Source organism: Moschus berezovskii, chromosome 18 (assembly GCF_049115385.1).
Source record: "Moschus berezovskii isolate FMDL1 chromosome 18, NW_MosBer_1.0, whole genome shotgun sequence".
NCBI lineage: Eukaryota > Metazoa > Chordata > Mammalia > Artiodactyla > Moschidae > Moschus > Moschus berezovskii.
The window spans coordinates 45,601,179-45,618,104 of record NC_142477.1 but is presented as its reverse complement, the minus strand read 5'-3'; the positions used below and the strand labels follow the sequence as shown (position 1 = coordinate 45,618,104).

Sequence of the window (16,926 nt, the reverse complement as noted above, 5' to 3'; positions counted from 1 at the left end):
CCATTACTTACTGAGAGTTCCTGTCAAGCAAGAACTGTATCTTGTTCACCTCTGCAAGGCACAGGAGAGTTAATTATACTTTTTTTAAAAAAAGAATGAATGAACCGATGAATAAATAAATCGAGAGAGAAGGAGAAAGGGTTCTAGAAACATGAGACTAGAGTGACACAGAAGACAGGGAAGAAGGGGTCAGGAAGGGCAGCATCAGAGGAAGGGCCAGGCACTGTGGCCGCTTTTGCTTTTGTTTGAGGCAACAGATGGGACATAAAATATTCAGAAGCTGAGTGTTTCATCTCTTCTGAGAAATTTCTCATCAGCTAAAATGGAACTCATGGTGGTTTCAGCCTGCACTATCTGCTTGCAAGGCCCAAGGGAATCTGAACCATTAGCTATAAAAATAAACTCCCGCCAGCGGGGGGCCTGTATGGAGCCTTCTCCCTAGGGATCATGAGCAGCGGGCGTCTTTTTATAAACTACTGTCCTGGGAGCTACCCCTGGCACTGAAAACTTCCATTTCCCTGGGAATCTCCTCCATGATCTTATTCAGATTGCCCATGTTTCCTAGAAAACCTGATGACAATTCTGGGCTAGCTGGCTTTGTATGGGAACCACATTTAAACAAATCACTCTTCAGACGACGTCATCTGACACGGCTTGGTAACGGGAGAGGGTATTTGGAATTCCCAACAAGGTTAAACCACTCCCTGATAAATCTTCCCCCATTGTAGAGGTGAAGATTTAAGAGGACTGTCCTTCTGTCTTTCTATCCCAGTCCCCTCCAGGTAGGCTAATGTCCTCCCTCTTGTCACAAGTCACAGTCCTTTAAAAAAAAACATTATTTATTTGGCTCCGCACCAGGTCTTAACTGCAGCATTGTTGTTCAGTCACTCAGTCATGTCCTACTTGTTGCCAACTCATGGACTGCAGAAATCCAGGCTTCCCTGTCCTTCATTATCTCCTGGAATTTGCTCAAACTCACATCCATTGAGTTGATGATGCCATCCAACCATTTCATCCTCTGTCACCCCCTTCTCCTCCTGCCCTCAATCTTGCAGAATCTTTAGTTACATCATGTGAACTCTTAGTTTCAACATTTAGGACCTTAGTTTCCTGACCAGGGATAGAACCCGAGCCCCCTGCATTGGGAGTGGGATGTTTTAGCCACTGGACCACCAGGGAAGTCCCACAGTATTCTGTCATCTTCCCTGAGTTCTTGCTTCCTAACACATGAACTTGGAGAAAGCAATGGCACCCCACTCCAGTACTCCTGCCTGGACAATCCATGGATGGAGGGGCCTGGTAGGCTGCAGTCCATGGGGTCGCTATGAGTCGGAAACGACTGAGAGACTTCACTTTCACTTTTCACTTTCATGCATTGGAGAAGGAAATGGCAACCCACTCCAGTGTTCTTGCCTGGAGAATCCCAGGGACAGGGGAGCCTGGTGGGCTGCCGTCTATGGGGTCACACAGAGTCAGACACGACTGAAGCGACTTAGCAGCAGCAGTACCTGAACTGCCCGGCTCTTTCTTCATCCTCACATCAATTTGCATCTGGGTCCCCCTTCTTCACGCTCTCAGTTCCTTTTGTTCTCACCTTCCTGTTCTTTCCTGGGCTCACTTCCGGGAGAACCAGAGGAGAAATGAGCATGGGACCAGGATGAGGCCATGAGGGGACAAGTCCGTAAGTCAGGAGGTGAAGTCCAGGAGTCATTTTCCTGTTGCATCCGTACAGCATGTGCAGGGACCTGCCATTACAATTTCTGCCTTTTGTTTATACGTTGAACTTGTTGCACTGATTTTCCCTCTGCCTGTGCTTTTAGCCGTCTTTCCCTCCTTTGCCCCCATAGCATTCCATAAGCAGAGGGTGACACTGGACCTTTGATAACAAGGTTCCTCTGTGGAGGGTTAAGAGTGAGGAGAGCATGACAGTGAGGCCACGGAGGCATCGTCCACGCAAGCAGGAAAAGTCATGCTCTCTGAAACCCAAGGGGCTAGAGTCAAGTTAATTCTGTAACACAACAGGCAAGTAGCCCTTGGCATGCGAGAAGACAGTCACTATGTAAATGCCAATTGTTGGTCCTCTTTCTCCTGTCCTACTCACATAACGCTGTCTACAGAATTAGATGCTCTGCTGCCACTGGCTAGTGGCAGTTCCCTGCTTAGCTGTTCACAGTCTCTGTGATGTGTGTCATCATTTCGCTGTGCTCTCCACTCTCCCTTCTCAGAGATGCTACTTTGGACCTTGGGCTTTTCTGACAGTGAGGTGGGCCATGTGACCCAAGGGGCTGCCACTGACTTGACACAGGCAGGCTCTTGACTCAGCGGCGGCCCATCACCGGCTGGCCAGTGAGTACTTACATTCTCTCTTTTTAAAATCTGACCTCCAATAGGATGAGACTGGTCACATGGAGATGGGCAATAAAGCTGAGAGATTACATAGATATGGGCAACAGTCATGGTTGGTGATGTGCTTCTTTTGTGCAAGAAGACCACTCTGCAGAAAGAAGTATAAAGTAGAAGGAGAAACCATGTGGCCCCAGAGAAAGGGGAGGTGGAGAGGGTAACCTCCATCCCTGAAACCTGGCTCCACCACCCTGCTGTGGGGCCACAAAGTTCCCCTGCACACGAGTCACTCCATCACTGCACCAAAATCCCGAGGCAGCTTGGGTGCAGCAGAAAGGAAGCTGAGTTCTAACCCTGCCTCTGCCCGTGACCTTAGGACAGCCACTCCTGAACCTCTGTTACTCCCACTTGTAAAATGCAGGAGAACGAGATGAGGTCAGTGTTTCCCAAAGCAGAACCTTGAACACTCGTGGGGCATGCAGTGATTTAGTGCAAGGAAACAACCTTAAATAGCACCGAACCATAGTATTAAAATATTATTTGCATATCATTTAAGAGTTAAGAGTATCAGTTAAGAGTTCTCCCTTAACTCTCCTAAGTAAGGTAAAGAGAAACTCAGATGGGTTTTTGGCATGTTTTAAATCACTTTCAGTCACTTGTTAAATTTCCTTTAAAAAAATTTTTTAATGTAAGGTATCACATCAGTAATTTCTTATATTGGATACATGTTGAAATGACAATAGTTTGGACATAAGGTATTAAATAAAATATTGTTAAAATTTAAAAAAATTGGGCTGCCCTGGGTGACTTGTGGGATCTCAGTTCCCTCAGCACGGATTGAACTTGTGCCCCCTGCAGTGGAAGTGTGGAGTCTTAACAAATGGATTGCCAGAGAATCCCCCCATTAAAATTTTTGGAAAGTTGTTAAGAGAATAGATTTTGAAAGTTCTCACTATACACACATACACACAATTGTAAGTATGTGAGGGGAAGAATGTGTTAAATAACCTTATCCAGGTGATCAGTTTGCAGGATATACATATATAAAATCAGAACGTTGTAGTCTTAAACTATTTTGTACATCAATTACATCTCAAAAAAGCTGGAAAAATAAATACAACTTTGAAATTTGTTTGCCCTTGTATTACTTTTACCACTATCTTCTATTCCCAGGTTTTCAAGACCTTAATATCAAATTTCCATCTGAAATAAGTTTAAGTAAAAAATAGACGTGCACAGTGATAGCTACCACTTATTGAGTGGCTCCTATGTACCATGTAGTTTATGTTATTCCTAATTTTCCCTACAATTCTAAGAATAATTATCTCTGTTTTGCAGTTAAGGCAACTGAGGACCAAAAGAATGAGTATAATATGCACAAAGTCAGATACCTAGCAAGTGAATGAACAAGGATTTGAAGCCCATGCTCTGAAGTCCATGTTTTCAGATTTGTCTGTTTCTGAAGCCCACGTTCTTTCCACTCTCTCTTGCTTCCTCTCCACTAGAATCGAATATCTGAACCCACATTCAGGAAAGAGTTCCAAGTTGGCCACATCCAGTAGGCTTTGCTCAGACATCAGCCCCTGTGCCCTCTCTGCCACTTTGGGTACTCTCTCCTTTCTGAACTCCTCTCCTGGTTTACCTTTATCTAATTTCTTGTCTCCCCTTCCTGATCAAGTCTTCCAACTGCTGTCTCAATCTCCAATCTCTCATCTCTCCCTATGTGTTTTACCTTTTGCCCCTCACTCTTGCTCTAGACCATTGAAAAGCAACATCTGTCCTAATTTAGATTTAAATCCTATAGGTTTCCCTGGTGGTTCAGATGGTAAAGAATCTGCCTGAATGTGGGAGACCCAAGTTTGATCCCTGGGTCGGGAAGATCAGATGCCCTGGAGAAGGAAATGGCAACCCCTTCCAGTATTCTTGCCTAGAGAATTCCATGGACAGAGGAGCCTGGACGGCTATAGTCCATGGGGTTGCAAAGAGTCAGACATGACTAACTAACACACACACACACACACGCTAAATTTACTTTCATATAATCAATAATCCTGGCTGCATTCTGTCAGTGAGGAACCCAAGGCTCACAGCAGTGCTGTCATGCACCCAGGTAGGTAAGATGAGTATGCAAGAGGTGAAGGCATGAACTCAGACACTCGGGCTCAGAGCAAGGGGAGCTAAAGCTGCAGTGACTTGGGTGTGGGGGGGATTGTTGGGGGGAAGGGTGTGTGTGTGATGCTTTCTCTATAGGGATCCAACAGGGATGAGGGTGGAATGGGATTGGAGGTTAGGGAAGAAGAGAAAAGAAAATCCTAACATAAGAAAGAACACCCTTGAAGACGTGGTGGCAGCCTGAGTCCAAGGAGAATAAATGTCAGTATGGGACATGCAGGGAGAGAGCAGAGCCCATGGGCTTTAGAAAGTCGATAGATGATACTGAATTGCAGGTGTTCTTTTTCTGTCTTGTAACTCCATTATGTCACTCTCCAAGCTTAGCTAAATTCCAGGTAACTTGGAGAAGTGCCCACATGGGTTCTTCTCACAGCTCCTGAGGCCAGGGCAGTGGGCACTGCTGGTTTAGAGTTCAGAGGGGCCAGCAATCAAGCAAGTGTGGGTCTGTGGTAGAAAGCAAGGAGCTAACAACAGTGAGAATTGGTGCAGGGCAGACGAAGCAGAGAAGATCCTGAGTTCAAGTCCCTTTTCCCCAAACCTCACAGGTGCAGCAGCCTCAGGTAAGGAGGAGAGGCTGGATCCCGCTATCCACTGATCACCCGGGAGGGTCCCTGTGCCATTGGTATTGACACACAAATATAGACAGAGGTTACAAATAAGGACTTGGAACATGAGTGGCCTTGGAACCAAGCCACACTCTACTCGACTTCTCCAAGGCATAACTGGAAAGAACCCCCTCAGTGTTTGAGTTCACCTGCACGGTATAGCAGAAGAGTTTTTGGAGTCAAAATCACCTAAGATGAAACCAGTCCATTCTAAAGGAGATTAATCCTGGGTGTTCATTGAAAGGACTGATGCTAAAGCTGAAACTCCAATACTTTGGCCACCTCATGTGACGAGCTGACTCACTGGAAAAGAGTCTGATGCTGGGAAGGATTGGGGGCGGGAGGAGAAGGGGACGACACAGAATGAGATGGCTGGATGGCATCACCGACTCGATGGACATGAGTTTGAGTGAACTCCGGGAGTTGGTGATGGACAGGGAGGCCTGGCGTGCTGTGATTCATGGGGTCGCAAAGAGTCGGACACGACTGTGACTGAACTGAATCGAACTGAACTAAAGATGAAACTGCTAAAGCCACAGTGGACTTCTTTGAATCTTAGTTTCCTTATCTACAAAGTGAAAATAAAAACACTGAGCTCACATCATCACTGTGAAAATGAACTGCAATAATGACAGACAGCAGCTGCCCTAATGCTTGCCCTTAGCAGGGACTCAGTGATGTTGCCTCACTGGCTTCCCTGGCCCCAGACTCCTAACCCGCCCCCCAAACCAGGTCCCCACACCCTGGACATCATCTGCAGAGGTCAGTTCCTACCTTTGGTTAGGGAGTGAATCCCCAGCTTGACTTGAGAGAAGTTCCCACTTCCGATCTCCCCTCGGATGCGATAGAAACCGATCCGCTTGCCCAGAGTGATCTCCCTCACCACCTTCTCATCCTGGGACATGTCCTGGGTCAGCTTCTCAAAGGGCGTCAGCTGGCGAGGCTCTCCCTCCTCGTCCTCCTTGGTGCACTCCGTCTGACAGCCACTCTCCTCGCTCTCCTGCCGACCCCACCTGGCACAGTGGGGGTTCACCAGGCCGCCTCCATTCACATACACAGCAGTCATCGTCCACAGCAGGCTCACCTCTCCATCTCAGCAGAGGCACCGAGCAGGGGCAGGATGGGGAAGAGCGGAAGGGGCCCAAGGGGGATGGGAGATGGGACTTAAAGGCTGTAAGAGCCCTGTATCCTTGAGAGCTGGGCAAAGACTCCTGGATGCGCAAACCCCCTTCTGGACTTCAGTCAGCTGAAGGCAGAGACCAACCCAGCACTGCCTACCCAGCCAAGCCCAAAGCTGCCCTCCTCACTCGAGACATTTCACACCCTCCTTCACAGTGAACTTCCCCGCTCTAACTGGACCATCAGGCACACATCCAGGTACCCTAGCCTTGATCAGGCTCCAAGAACTTTCTGGCTGGCCGTGCTGATGCTCTGTGGTAGGTGGCTCTGTCCCGAAACAAAGGCTCCAGTTTGCTATTTCCTTTGATGATCAGAAAATCTTCTGCCCTGGTGTGTAAAAGCCCCCAGGAGGCCCCCAGGTCCCCGCTGCTGGTGCTTATCTCTGATCTTCTTCATTTTTCACTTTTGCTGTCAAGTCGCAAGTCCCTGGAGACCTGACAATCCAGACCCCAGGAAAGAAGAAACTTGCAAATCAGCCTTCCGGTCACACGGGCAGCTAGAGGAGGATTAAATCCCTGCAATGCCACCTTAGCCGGCCTTAATTTAGACGAGCTTGCCTCTAAGCCGTGAGCAGTCTCAAAAATTTGGTGGGTGCTGATTCATCCTAAGAATAGAGAATAAGAAAATACATTAGCCTGTGTTAACACACTGGACAGCATTGATAATGAATGCAGAACTGCTGGGGAAGCAACAATAGAAAAGCATTTACACATTCGGTTCTGACTCATAGCATAGTAAATGCTTGATCACATACGATTTAGTCAGACGAAAATGTACATGCACACAAACACACCTGTCAACATTTCAGAAAATCCCTCACAGGCTGTAATATTTCTAGCAAAATGACATCTCTATTTTTGTTTCTAGCAAAACAATTTTTCTTTTTATTGATGTTTAGGGAAACAAGCAGGTTGCCTTGACTTGCTTTAAAGCGAGACTTTTAAAAGTATACAATAGTCATGATGATAAAGGTTTCCTATTAATATTAGTTTTCAAAAGTTCTTACATTGATTCAAATAACAGTATATTTCCTGATGCAAAGAGACAACTCACTGGAAAAGAGCCTGATGCTGGGAAAGTTTGAGGGCAGGAGGAGAAACAGGCAACAGAGGATGCGATAGTTGGATGGCATCACCAACTCAATGGACATGAGTTTGAGGAAACTCCAGGAGACAGTGAAGGACAGGGAAGCCTGGCGTGCTGCAGTCCATGGGGTCGCAAAGAGTCGGACACAACTTAACAACTGAATAACAACAAATATTTCCTTTATCCTGTATGTTCTCACAGGACTTTTCCTATAGAGGCTGCTCCTGCTCTTTCTTTCTGTAGGATTCTTTGTGCATGCATGGGCGTGCTTAGTCGCTCAGTTGTGTCTGACTCTTTGCAATCCCATGGACTGTGTCCCACCAGGCTCCTCTGTCCACGGGATTCTCTAGGCAAGAATACTGGAGTACGTTGCTGTTTCCTGCTCCAGGGGATCTTCCCGGCCCAGGGATGGGACCTGAATCTCTGCCTCCTGTATTGGCAGGCAGGTTCTTTACCACTGGACCATCCTGGAAGACAGGTATTCTATAACGCAGGTTAATTTTTATCTGAAGCTAATTTTCTAGGTATTTCTCTCAGCTGTGAGTCTCCAGGCCCAGCAGCTTATATTAAAAGTTCAGAAACAGGGTAAGGTCACTGGAGGGCAATTGTCCATGGCATCCTCCATGATGAGCAATATTGGCCAACTGGGGTATCTTCACGCTTTCTTCTATGTAGCCTCCAGCAAGAAAAAATCGCTTCCTCTCTGGATCCCCACAGCACTTTGTACAGTTTCCAACAGGTCTCCTTTCCCCGAAGGTGGGAATGGGGTTAATTCCCCCGTGTATCCTGCTCCTCTTCTGTCTCTCTCAGCATGGAGCATGATGTCCTATACAAAGAAAGTGTTCACTAAATGTGTGTTGAACTTGATTCTTGGACTTAAGCATTCTGAACCAAAACCTGAGGGAAAACATGAGAAACTGCCTTGGAAATGGGAATTCCCAATTCTGTTTGATGATACCGAGTTATTACAATTAGGTACAGAATGGCTTACACTGCTATTGTGTTTAAGTATGGGGTTGCTGAATAGACAGAAACAAGGACAAGAAAGAGAAGGCTGCTGCCAGCGCTGTGCCTGTTCCTACACGGGGGAGGAGAGGCTGGACAAAGGCTAAAAGGGCCAGGCATCACTAACCACACACATCTCTGGGCTAGAGTCTGGTTGCGTGTATGCAAAGTCACTTCAGCCATGTCTGACTCTTTGCGACCCCGTGGACTGTAGCCCACCCAGCTCATCTGTCCGTGGGATTCTCCAGGCAAGAATACTGGAGTGGGGTGCCATGCCCTCCTCCAGGGGATCTTTCCATTCAGGGATTGAACCCGAATCTCTTATGTGTTCTGCGTTGGCAGGAGGGTTCTTTACCACTATTGCTACCTGGGAAGGCCCAAGAGACTGATTAGAGTTTTTTAAAAGATATTTTTTTAAGATAAAAAGAGCCTTGATAAGCTTGAGGAAAATCTAAGTCACTTGTTCTTAAGCCTTCTGAAGTTTCACACTCCTTGGAGATTGTAACAAAGTCTGTGACCCTACCTCCAGGAAGAAGCACCCACACAAAGTCTGCATCCAGCTTTCAGGGTTCACAGACCCTCTGAGAACATCCCTGTACTTCAGATTAAGACGTTCCATGATGATCTCCTCAGATTCCTGGCAGAGCGAGACCACACAAACGAGAAATGGGGTAACAATTGTATTCAATTCAGTTCAGTCGCTCAGTCGTGGCCGACTCTTTGCGACCCCATGAATCACAGCACGCCAGGCCTCCCTGTCCATCACCAACTCCTGGAGTTCACTCAAACTCATGTCCATCAAGTCGGTGATGCCATCCAGCCATCTCATCCTCTGCCGTCCGCTTCTCCTCCTGCCCCCAATCCCTCCCAGCATATTGGGTTGGCCAAAAGGTTCATTCTGGCTTTTCCATAAGATGTTATGGAATGAACATTTGGTCAACCCAAACGAACTCTTTGATCAACCCAATAATTCTGGAAGAAACTTTAGTTTCGCCTTCACAAAGAGAGTACGGCCTTCCTACAGCATGCAGTGCTTGATCACCTGGTGTTCCTGCAGGTTGGCTCTATGCCCTTCCTGGGCCTTCTTCAGGACGCCAGGCCTGCCTCTCTCCGAGCACTTCACCACTGTGCTGTCACTGTTGCCGACCTACTTGTACCCCAACTGGATAAGCACCTGGAGGCAGGAACATACACCTTATTCTTCCAGCTCCCAGGGTTCAGTCCAGTGCTTGGCATTTGTATGATACACATTTGAAGAAGGAATGAATTAACTTACCCAGTCATCAATCCCTATATTCAGGTATGATCTATCTAGTACAGGTAAATATTTTTATTTATAGACAGATAATGGAATTAAAAGGAAGGAAAATTAAATGGAAGATAAGTTATGGCCAAAATAGAAAGCATATTAAAAAGCAGAGATATTACTTTGCCAACAAAGGTCCTTCTACTCAAGGCTATGGTTTTTCCAGTGGTCATGTATGGATGTGAGAGTTGGACTGTGAAGAAAACTGAACACCAAAGAATTGATGCTTTTGAACTGTGGTATTGGAGAAGACTCTTGAGAGTCCTGTGGACTGCAAGGAGATCCAACCAGTCCATCCTAAAAGAGATCAGTCCTGTGTGTTCATTGGAAGGACTGATGCTGAGATTGAAACTCCAATACTCTGGCCACCTCATGCGAAGAGTTGACTCATTGGAAAAGACCCTGATGCTGGGAGGGATTGGGGGCAGGAGGAGAAGGGGACAACAGAGGATGAGATGGCTGGATGGCATCACCAACTCGATGCACATGAGTTTGGGTGAACTCTGGGAGTTGGTGATGGACAGGGAGGCCTGATGTGCTGTGATTCATGGGGTCGCAAAGAGTCGGACATGACTGAGCGACTGAACTGAACTGAATGGGGCTTCCCAGGTGATGCTAGTGGTAAATAACCCACCTGCCAGTGTAGGAGATTTAAGAGACACAGGTTCAATTCCTACATCAGGAAGATCCCCTGGCGGAGAGCATGGCAACCCACTCCAGTATTCTTGCCTGGAGAATCCCATGGACAGAGGAGCCTGGCTGGTTACAGACCAGAGGGTTGCAAAGAGTCAGACATAAGTGAAGTGACTTAGCACACACACAACACTTTTGCAACATTTACCTGAGTTATCCAGAAAGCTTATTTTGCTTCACATTTTCAAGACCTGAGCTACCTTTTAGTGGGTAATAGGATTCCTGGTCCTGCCTTCTTTTGTAGGGAAAAGCTTAATTTGAATTCCCCCATACAACTGAGAATTGCTACAGGACTGTTGAGAAATTGAAAATCTTTAGTCAACCACTTGTAAAAGAATGAAACTCTTTCTAACACCATACACAAAAATAAACTCAAAATGGAATAAAGATTTAAATGTAAGACTAGAAACTATAAAACTCCTAGAGGAAAACATAGGCAAAACACTCTCTGATGTAAATCATAGCAGGATCCTCTATGACTCACCCCCCAGAGTACTGGAAATAAAAGCAAAAATAAACAAATGGGATCTAATTAAAATTAAAAGCTTTTGCACAATGAAGGAAACTATAAGCAAGGTGAAAAGACAGCCTTCAGAATGGGAGAAAATAATAGCAAATGAAGCAACTGACAAAGAATTAATCTCAAAAATATATAAGCAACTCCTGCAGCTCGGTTCCAGAAAAATAAGCGACCCAATCAAAAAATAGGCCAAAAAACTAAACAGACATTTCTCCAAAGAAGACATACAGATGGCTAACAAACACATGAAAAGATGCTCAACATCACTCATCAGAGAAATGCAAGTCAAAACCACAGTGAGGTACCATCTCACGCCGGTCAGAATGGCTGCCATCAAAAAGTCTATAAACAATAAATGCTGGAGAAGGTGCAGAGAAAAGGGAACCTTCTTACACTGTTGGTGGGAATGCAAACTACTACAGCTACTATGGAGAACAGTGTGGAGATTCCTTAAAAATCTGGAAATAGAACTGCCATATGACCCAGCAATCCCACTGCTGGGCAAACACACTGAGGAAACCAAAATTGAAAGAGACACATGTACCCCAATGTTCATCGCAGCACTGTTTACAGTAGCCAGGACATGGAAGCAACCTAGATGTCCATTAGCAGACTAATGGATAAGAAAGCTGTGGTACATATACACAATGAAATATCACTCAGCTATTAAAAAGAATGCATTTGAATCAGTTCTAGTGACGTGGATGAAACTGGAGCCTATTATACAGAGCGAAGTAAGTCAGAAAGAAAAACACCAATACAGTATATTAACACATATACATGAAATTTAGAAAGATGGTAACAATGACCCTATCCAAGACAGCAAAAGAGACACAGATGTAAAGAACAGACTTTGGACTCTGTGGGAGAAGGCGAGGGTAGGATGATTTGAGAGAATAGCATCGAAAAATGTATATTATCATATGTGAAATAGATCCCCAGTCCAGGTTCAATGCATGAGACAGGGTGCTTGGGGCTTGTGCACTGGGATGACCCAGAGGGATGGGATAGGGAGGGAAGTGGGAGGGGGGTTCAGGTTGGGGAACACATGTACACCCATGGCTGATTCATGTCAATGTTTGGCAAAACCACTACAATATTGTAAAGTAATTAGCCTCCAGTTAAAATAATTTTTTTAAAAAAGAAATAAAAATATGAAATGTGTTGCCATCTTACACAACTGGTGTACAACAATTTTGCTTTACTTTTGGTTATATAGGGAAACTGCCATCTGTGCATGCATGCTAAGTCTCTTCAGTTGTGTCTGACTCTTTGTGACCCTATGGGCTGTAGCCCACCAGGCTCCTCTGTCCATGGGATTCCCTAGGCAAGAATACTGGAGTGGCTTGCCATGCCCTCCTCCAGGGGATCTTCCTGACCCAGGGATCAAACCTGCTTTTCTTATATCTCCTGCACTGGCACACTTGATTCTCTAATACTAATGGGTTGCTTTTAAAATCAAAAGAAAATAAGGAGCTTCCCATTAAATGAGGAGTAGCTCTCATTGTCAACAAAAGAGTCTGAATTACAGTATTTGGGTGCAATTTCAAAAATGACAGAATGATCTCTGTTCATTTCCAAGGCAAAACATTCAATATCACAGTAATCCAAGTCTATGCCCCAACCACTAATGCCAAAGAAGCTGAATGATGACCTTCAAGACCTTCGAGGACTAACACCAAAAAAACAGATGTCCTTTTCATCATAGGGGACTGGAATGCAAAAGTAGGAAGTCAAGAAATACCTGGAGTAACAGGCAGGTTTGGCCTTGGAGTACAAAATGAAGCAAGACAAAGGCTAACAGAGTTTTGCCAAGAGAACGCACTAGTCATAGCAAACAGCTTCTTCCAACAACACAAGAGGCGACAGCTCTACACATGGACATCACCCAGATGGCCAAAACCGAAATCAGATTGATTATATTCTTTGCAGCCAAAGATGGAGAAGCTCTACACAGCAGAAACAAGACCAGGGGCTGACTGTGGCTCAGATCACGAACTCTTTATTGCAAAATTCAGACTTAAATTGAAGAAAGTAGGGAAAACCACTAGACCATTCAGGTATGACCTAAATCAAATCCTTATGATTATATAGGGGAAGTGACAAATAGATTCAAAGGATTAGATCTGATAGACAGAGTGCCTGAAGAACTATGGATGGAGGTTCGTGACATTGTAGAGGAGGCAGTGATCGAGACCATCCCCAAGAAAAAGAAATGCAAAAAGGCAAAAAGGTTGTCTGAGGAGGCCTTAAAAATAGCTTAGAAAAGAAGAGAAGCTAAAGGCAAAGGAGAAAAGGAAAGATATACCCATCTGAAAGCACAGTTCCAAAGAATAGCAAGGAGAGAGAAGAAAGCCTTTCTCAGTGATCAATGCAAAGAAATACGGGAAAATAATAGAATGGGAAAGACTAGAGATCTCTTCAAGAAAATTAGAGATACCAAGGGAACATTTCATGCAAGATGGGCTCAATAAAGGACAGAAATGGTATGGACCTAACAGAAGCAGAAGATATTAAGAAAAGAGAGCAAGAATACACAGAAGAATTACGCAAAAAAGATCTGAATGATCCAGATAACCACAATGGTGTGTGTGATCACTCAGCTAGAGCCAGACATCCTGGAATGGGAAGGCAGGTGGGCCTTAGGAAGCATCACTACAAACAAAGCTAGTGGAGGTGACAGAATTCCAGTTGAGCTATTTCAAATCCTAAAAGATGATGCTATGAAAGTGCTGCACTCAATATGCCAGCAAATTTGGAAAACTCAGCAGTGGCTGGAAAACAGGACTGGAAAAGATCAGTTTTAATTCCATTTCCAAAGAAAAGGCAATGCCAAATAATGTTCAAACTACCACACAATTGGACTCATTTCACAGGCTAGCAAAGTAATGCTCAAAATTCTCCAAGTGAGGCTTCAACAGTACGTGAACTGAGAACTCCCAGATGTTCAAGATGGATTTAGAAAAGGCAGAGGAACTAGAGATCAAGTTGCCAACAACTGCTAGATCATAGAAAAAGCAAGAGAATTCCAAGAAAACATCTATTTCTGTTTCATTGACCACACTAAAGCCTTTGACTGTGTGGATCACAATAAACTGTGGAAAATTCTTAAAGAGATGGGAACACCAGACCACCTGACTTGCCTCCTGAAAAATATGTATGCAGATCAGGAAGCAACAGTTAGAACTGGACATGGAACAACAGACTGGTTCCAAATTGAAAAAGGACTACATCAAGGCTGTATATTATCGCCCTGCTTATTTAACTTATATGCAGAGTACATCATGCAAAATGTTGGGCTGGAAGAAGCACAAGCTGGAATGAAGATTGCCGGGAGAAATATCAATAACCTCAGATATGCAGATGACACTACCCTTATGGCAGAAAGCGAAGAACTAAAGAGCTTCTTGATGAAAGTGAAAGAGGAGAGTGAAAAAGTTGGCTTGAAACTCAACATTCAAAAAACAAAGATCATGGCATCCGGTCCCATCACTTCATGGCAAATAGATGGGGAAATAATGGAAACAGTGACAGACTTTATTTTCTTGGGCTTCAAAAATCACTGCAGACGGTGATTGCAGCCATGAAATTAAAAGACTCTTGCTCCTTGGAAGAAAAGCTATGTCCAACCTAGACAGCATATTAAAAAGCAGAGACATTACTTTGCCCACAAAGATCCATCTAGTCAAAGCTAGGGTTTTTCCAGTAGTCATGTATGAATGTGAGTTTTACTATAAAGAAAGTTGAGCACTGAAGAATTGATGCTTTTGAACTGTGGTGTTGGAAAAGATTCTTGAGACTGCAAGGAGATCAAATCTGTCAATCCTAAAGGAAATCAGTCCTGAATATTTATTGGAAGGACTGATGCTGAAGCTCCAATACTTTGGTCACCTGATTCGAAGAACTGACTCATTGGAAAAGACCCTAACGCTGGGAAAGATTGAAAGCAGAAGGAGAAGGGGAAGACAGGATGAGATGGTTGGATGGCAACACCGACTCGATGGACATGAGTTTGAGCAAGCTCCGGGAACTGATGATGGACAAGGAAAGTGTGGCGTGCTGAGGTCCATGGGGTTGCAAAGAATCCGACATGACTGAGCGACTGAACTTGAACTTGTCCAGTTAAATACAGAATTTTACACTTTTATTTATCTTTGAGCACCTAGTTGCTCAGTTGTGTCTGACTCTTTGTGACCTCATGAAGTGTAACCCACCAGGCTCCTCTCTCCATGGAATTCTCCAGGCAAGAATACTGAAGTGGGTCGCATTCCATTTTCCAGGGGATCTTCCTGACCCAGGGATCAAACCTGGGCTTCCTGTATTGTACAGACTTTTCTACCATCTGAGCTACCAGGGAAGGCCGTCATTTATCTCTAGTTCCTCCTGAAACTCCACAATAGGAATAGGAAGGGGAAAAGGCATAAACCCATAAGGATAAACAGTGTAAGAGAAGTAATAGCAGTTGCAAGGTATCCACATGTTTTGGGGAGATGGAAAGTAAACTGAAGAGTTGTTAATGACTGCAAAGAAGGTAGAGAAAACTGCAACCTAAAATTCCACATCAGTTTAGTTCAGTCACTCAATCGTGTCCAACTCTTGCAACCCCATGGACTGCAGCACGCCAGGCCTCCCTGTCCATCACCAACTCCCAGAGCTTACTCAAACTCATGTCCAATGAGTCGGTGATGCCATCCAACCATCTCATCCTGTCGTCCCCCTCTCCTCCTGCCTTCAATCTTTCCCAGCATTAGGGTCTTTCCCAATGAGTCAGTTCTTCACATCAGGTGGCCAAAGAATTGGAGTTTCAGCTTCAGCATCAGTCCTTCCAATGAATATTCAGGACTAGATTTCTTTCAGAGAAGGCAATGGCACCCCACTCCAGTACCCTTGCTGGAAAATCCCATGGACGGAGAAGCCTGGTAGGCTGTAGTCCATGGGGTTGCTAAGAGTCTGACACGACTGAGCGACTTCAATTTCACTCTTCACTTTCATGCATTGGAGAAGGAAATGGCAACCCACTCCAGTGTTCTTGCCTGGAGAATCCCAGGGACAGGGGAGCCTGGTGGGCTGCCATCTATAGGGTCGCACAGAGTTGGACACTACCAAAGCAACTTAGCAGCAGCAGCAGATTTTTTTACGATGAACTGGTTGGAATTCCATATCAGGACACACCAATGAGATGCACCTTTCTGAACACTCGAGAGACTTCAAACTGTAAGAGACCAACTACCTCAGGGTCTGGAGGACTGAAAAAGACCAAAACCACAGGGGTTGTCTGAACGCAGAGCAGTGGGAGCCCACCCCTCTCTCCTCAGAGCAGGGCTGCTCTCTCTGCTCACACAGAGCAGCTCAGGAACACAAGGCACAGCACCGTCCCTCAGCTCAGACTCAGATATGGAATCTCTCGTTCCCCTCTTCTCTCTGCAGCCCTATGCTCTGAGTTTCCGGAATAAAGGGAAACAGGTACAAAAGCAGCCAGGCAGGGGATTTCTCTTTTGGTTAAAGAGAAAAGACCTCCTGAAACCCATCCTTGGAAGTTCTCCAACCCGCCTGACCACCAACCATGCAGTCCGCCAGGTGCCAGTTTCACTTGCAGGCAAGGAACTTCCAATCAGATCTGAGTTCCTTCTGCTTAGAATGAATGTCCAGTCAAGAGGCACCAGACACCTGAGGAAAGGCTCCCAAAAGAAAGAAAGAAAGCAAACCCAACCCAAATAGGAGCGACTGAAAGGAACTTGAAGAAAACAGAAAGCAACACAGAACAGAAGATAAAATACTGCATCCATAAAACCAGAACAAAATGCTAAAACCAAAACAAAACAAAAACCCTCAAAGAACAAGAAAGAGAGCTCTGGGAAACTGAAATTAAGGAATTAAATTGAAGAGCTGTTTAAAGAGACCGAAAAACAGAGGACCATCCATTCACGAAGTCCAACATCTAATTACCAGAATTCCCAGACTCACAATATTGGGTTCCCAATAAAGACACACTGTTTCTACTGTACTTGAATTGCCTA

The 16,926-nt window shown here is 45.1% G+C and overlaps 1 protein-coding gene across 1 annotated transcript in view; it reads right to left on the bottom strand.

Moving 5' to 3' along the window:
* NIM1K (NIM1 serine/threonine protein kinase) overlaps positions 1 to 16,926 on the bottom strand; it is an 80,195-nt gene that overhangs the window by 20,434 nt on the left and 42,835 nt on the right. Inside the window, exon 2 of the mRNA XM_055422101.2 lies at positions 5,895 to 6,903. Within this exon, the coding sequence (XP_055278076.2) occupies positions 5,895 to 6,186 (292 nt within the window). The 5' untranslated portion in view covers positions 6,187 to 6,903. The remainder of the gene's footprint in view (positions 1 to 5,894; positions 6,904 to 16,926) is intronic.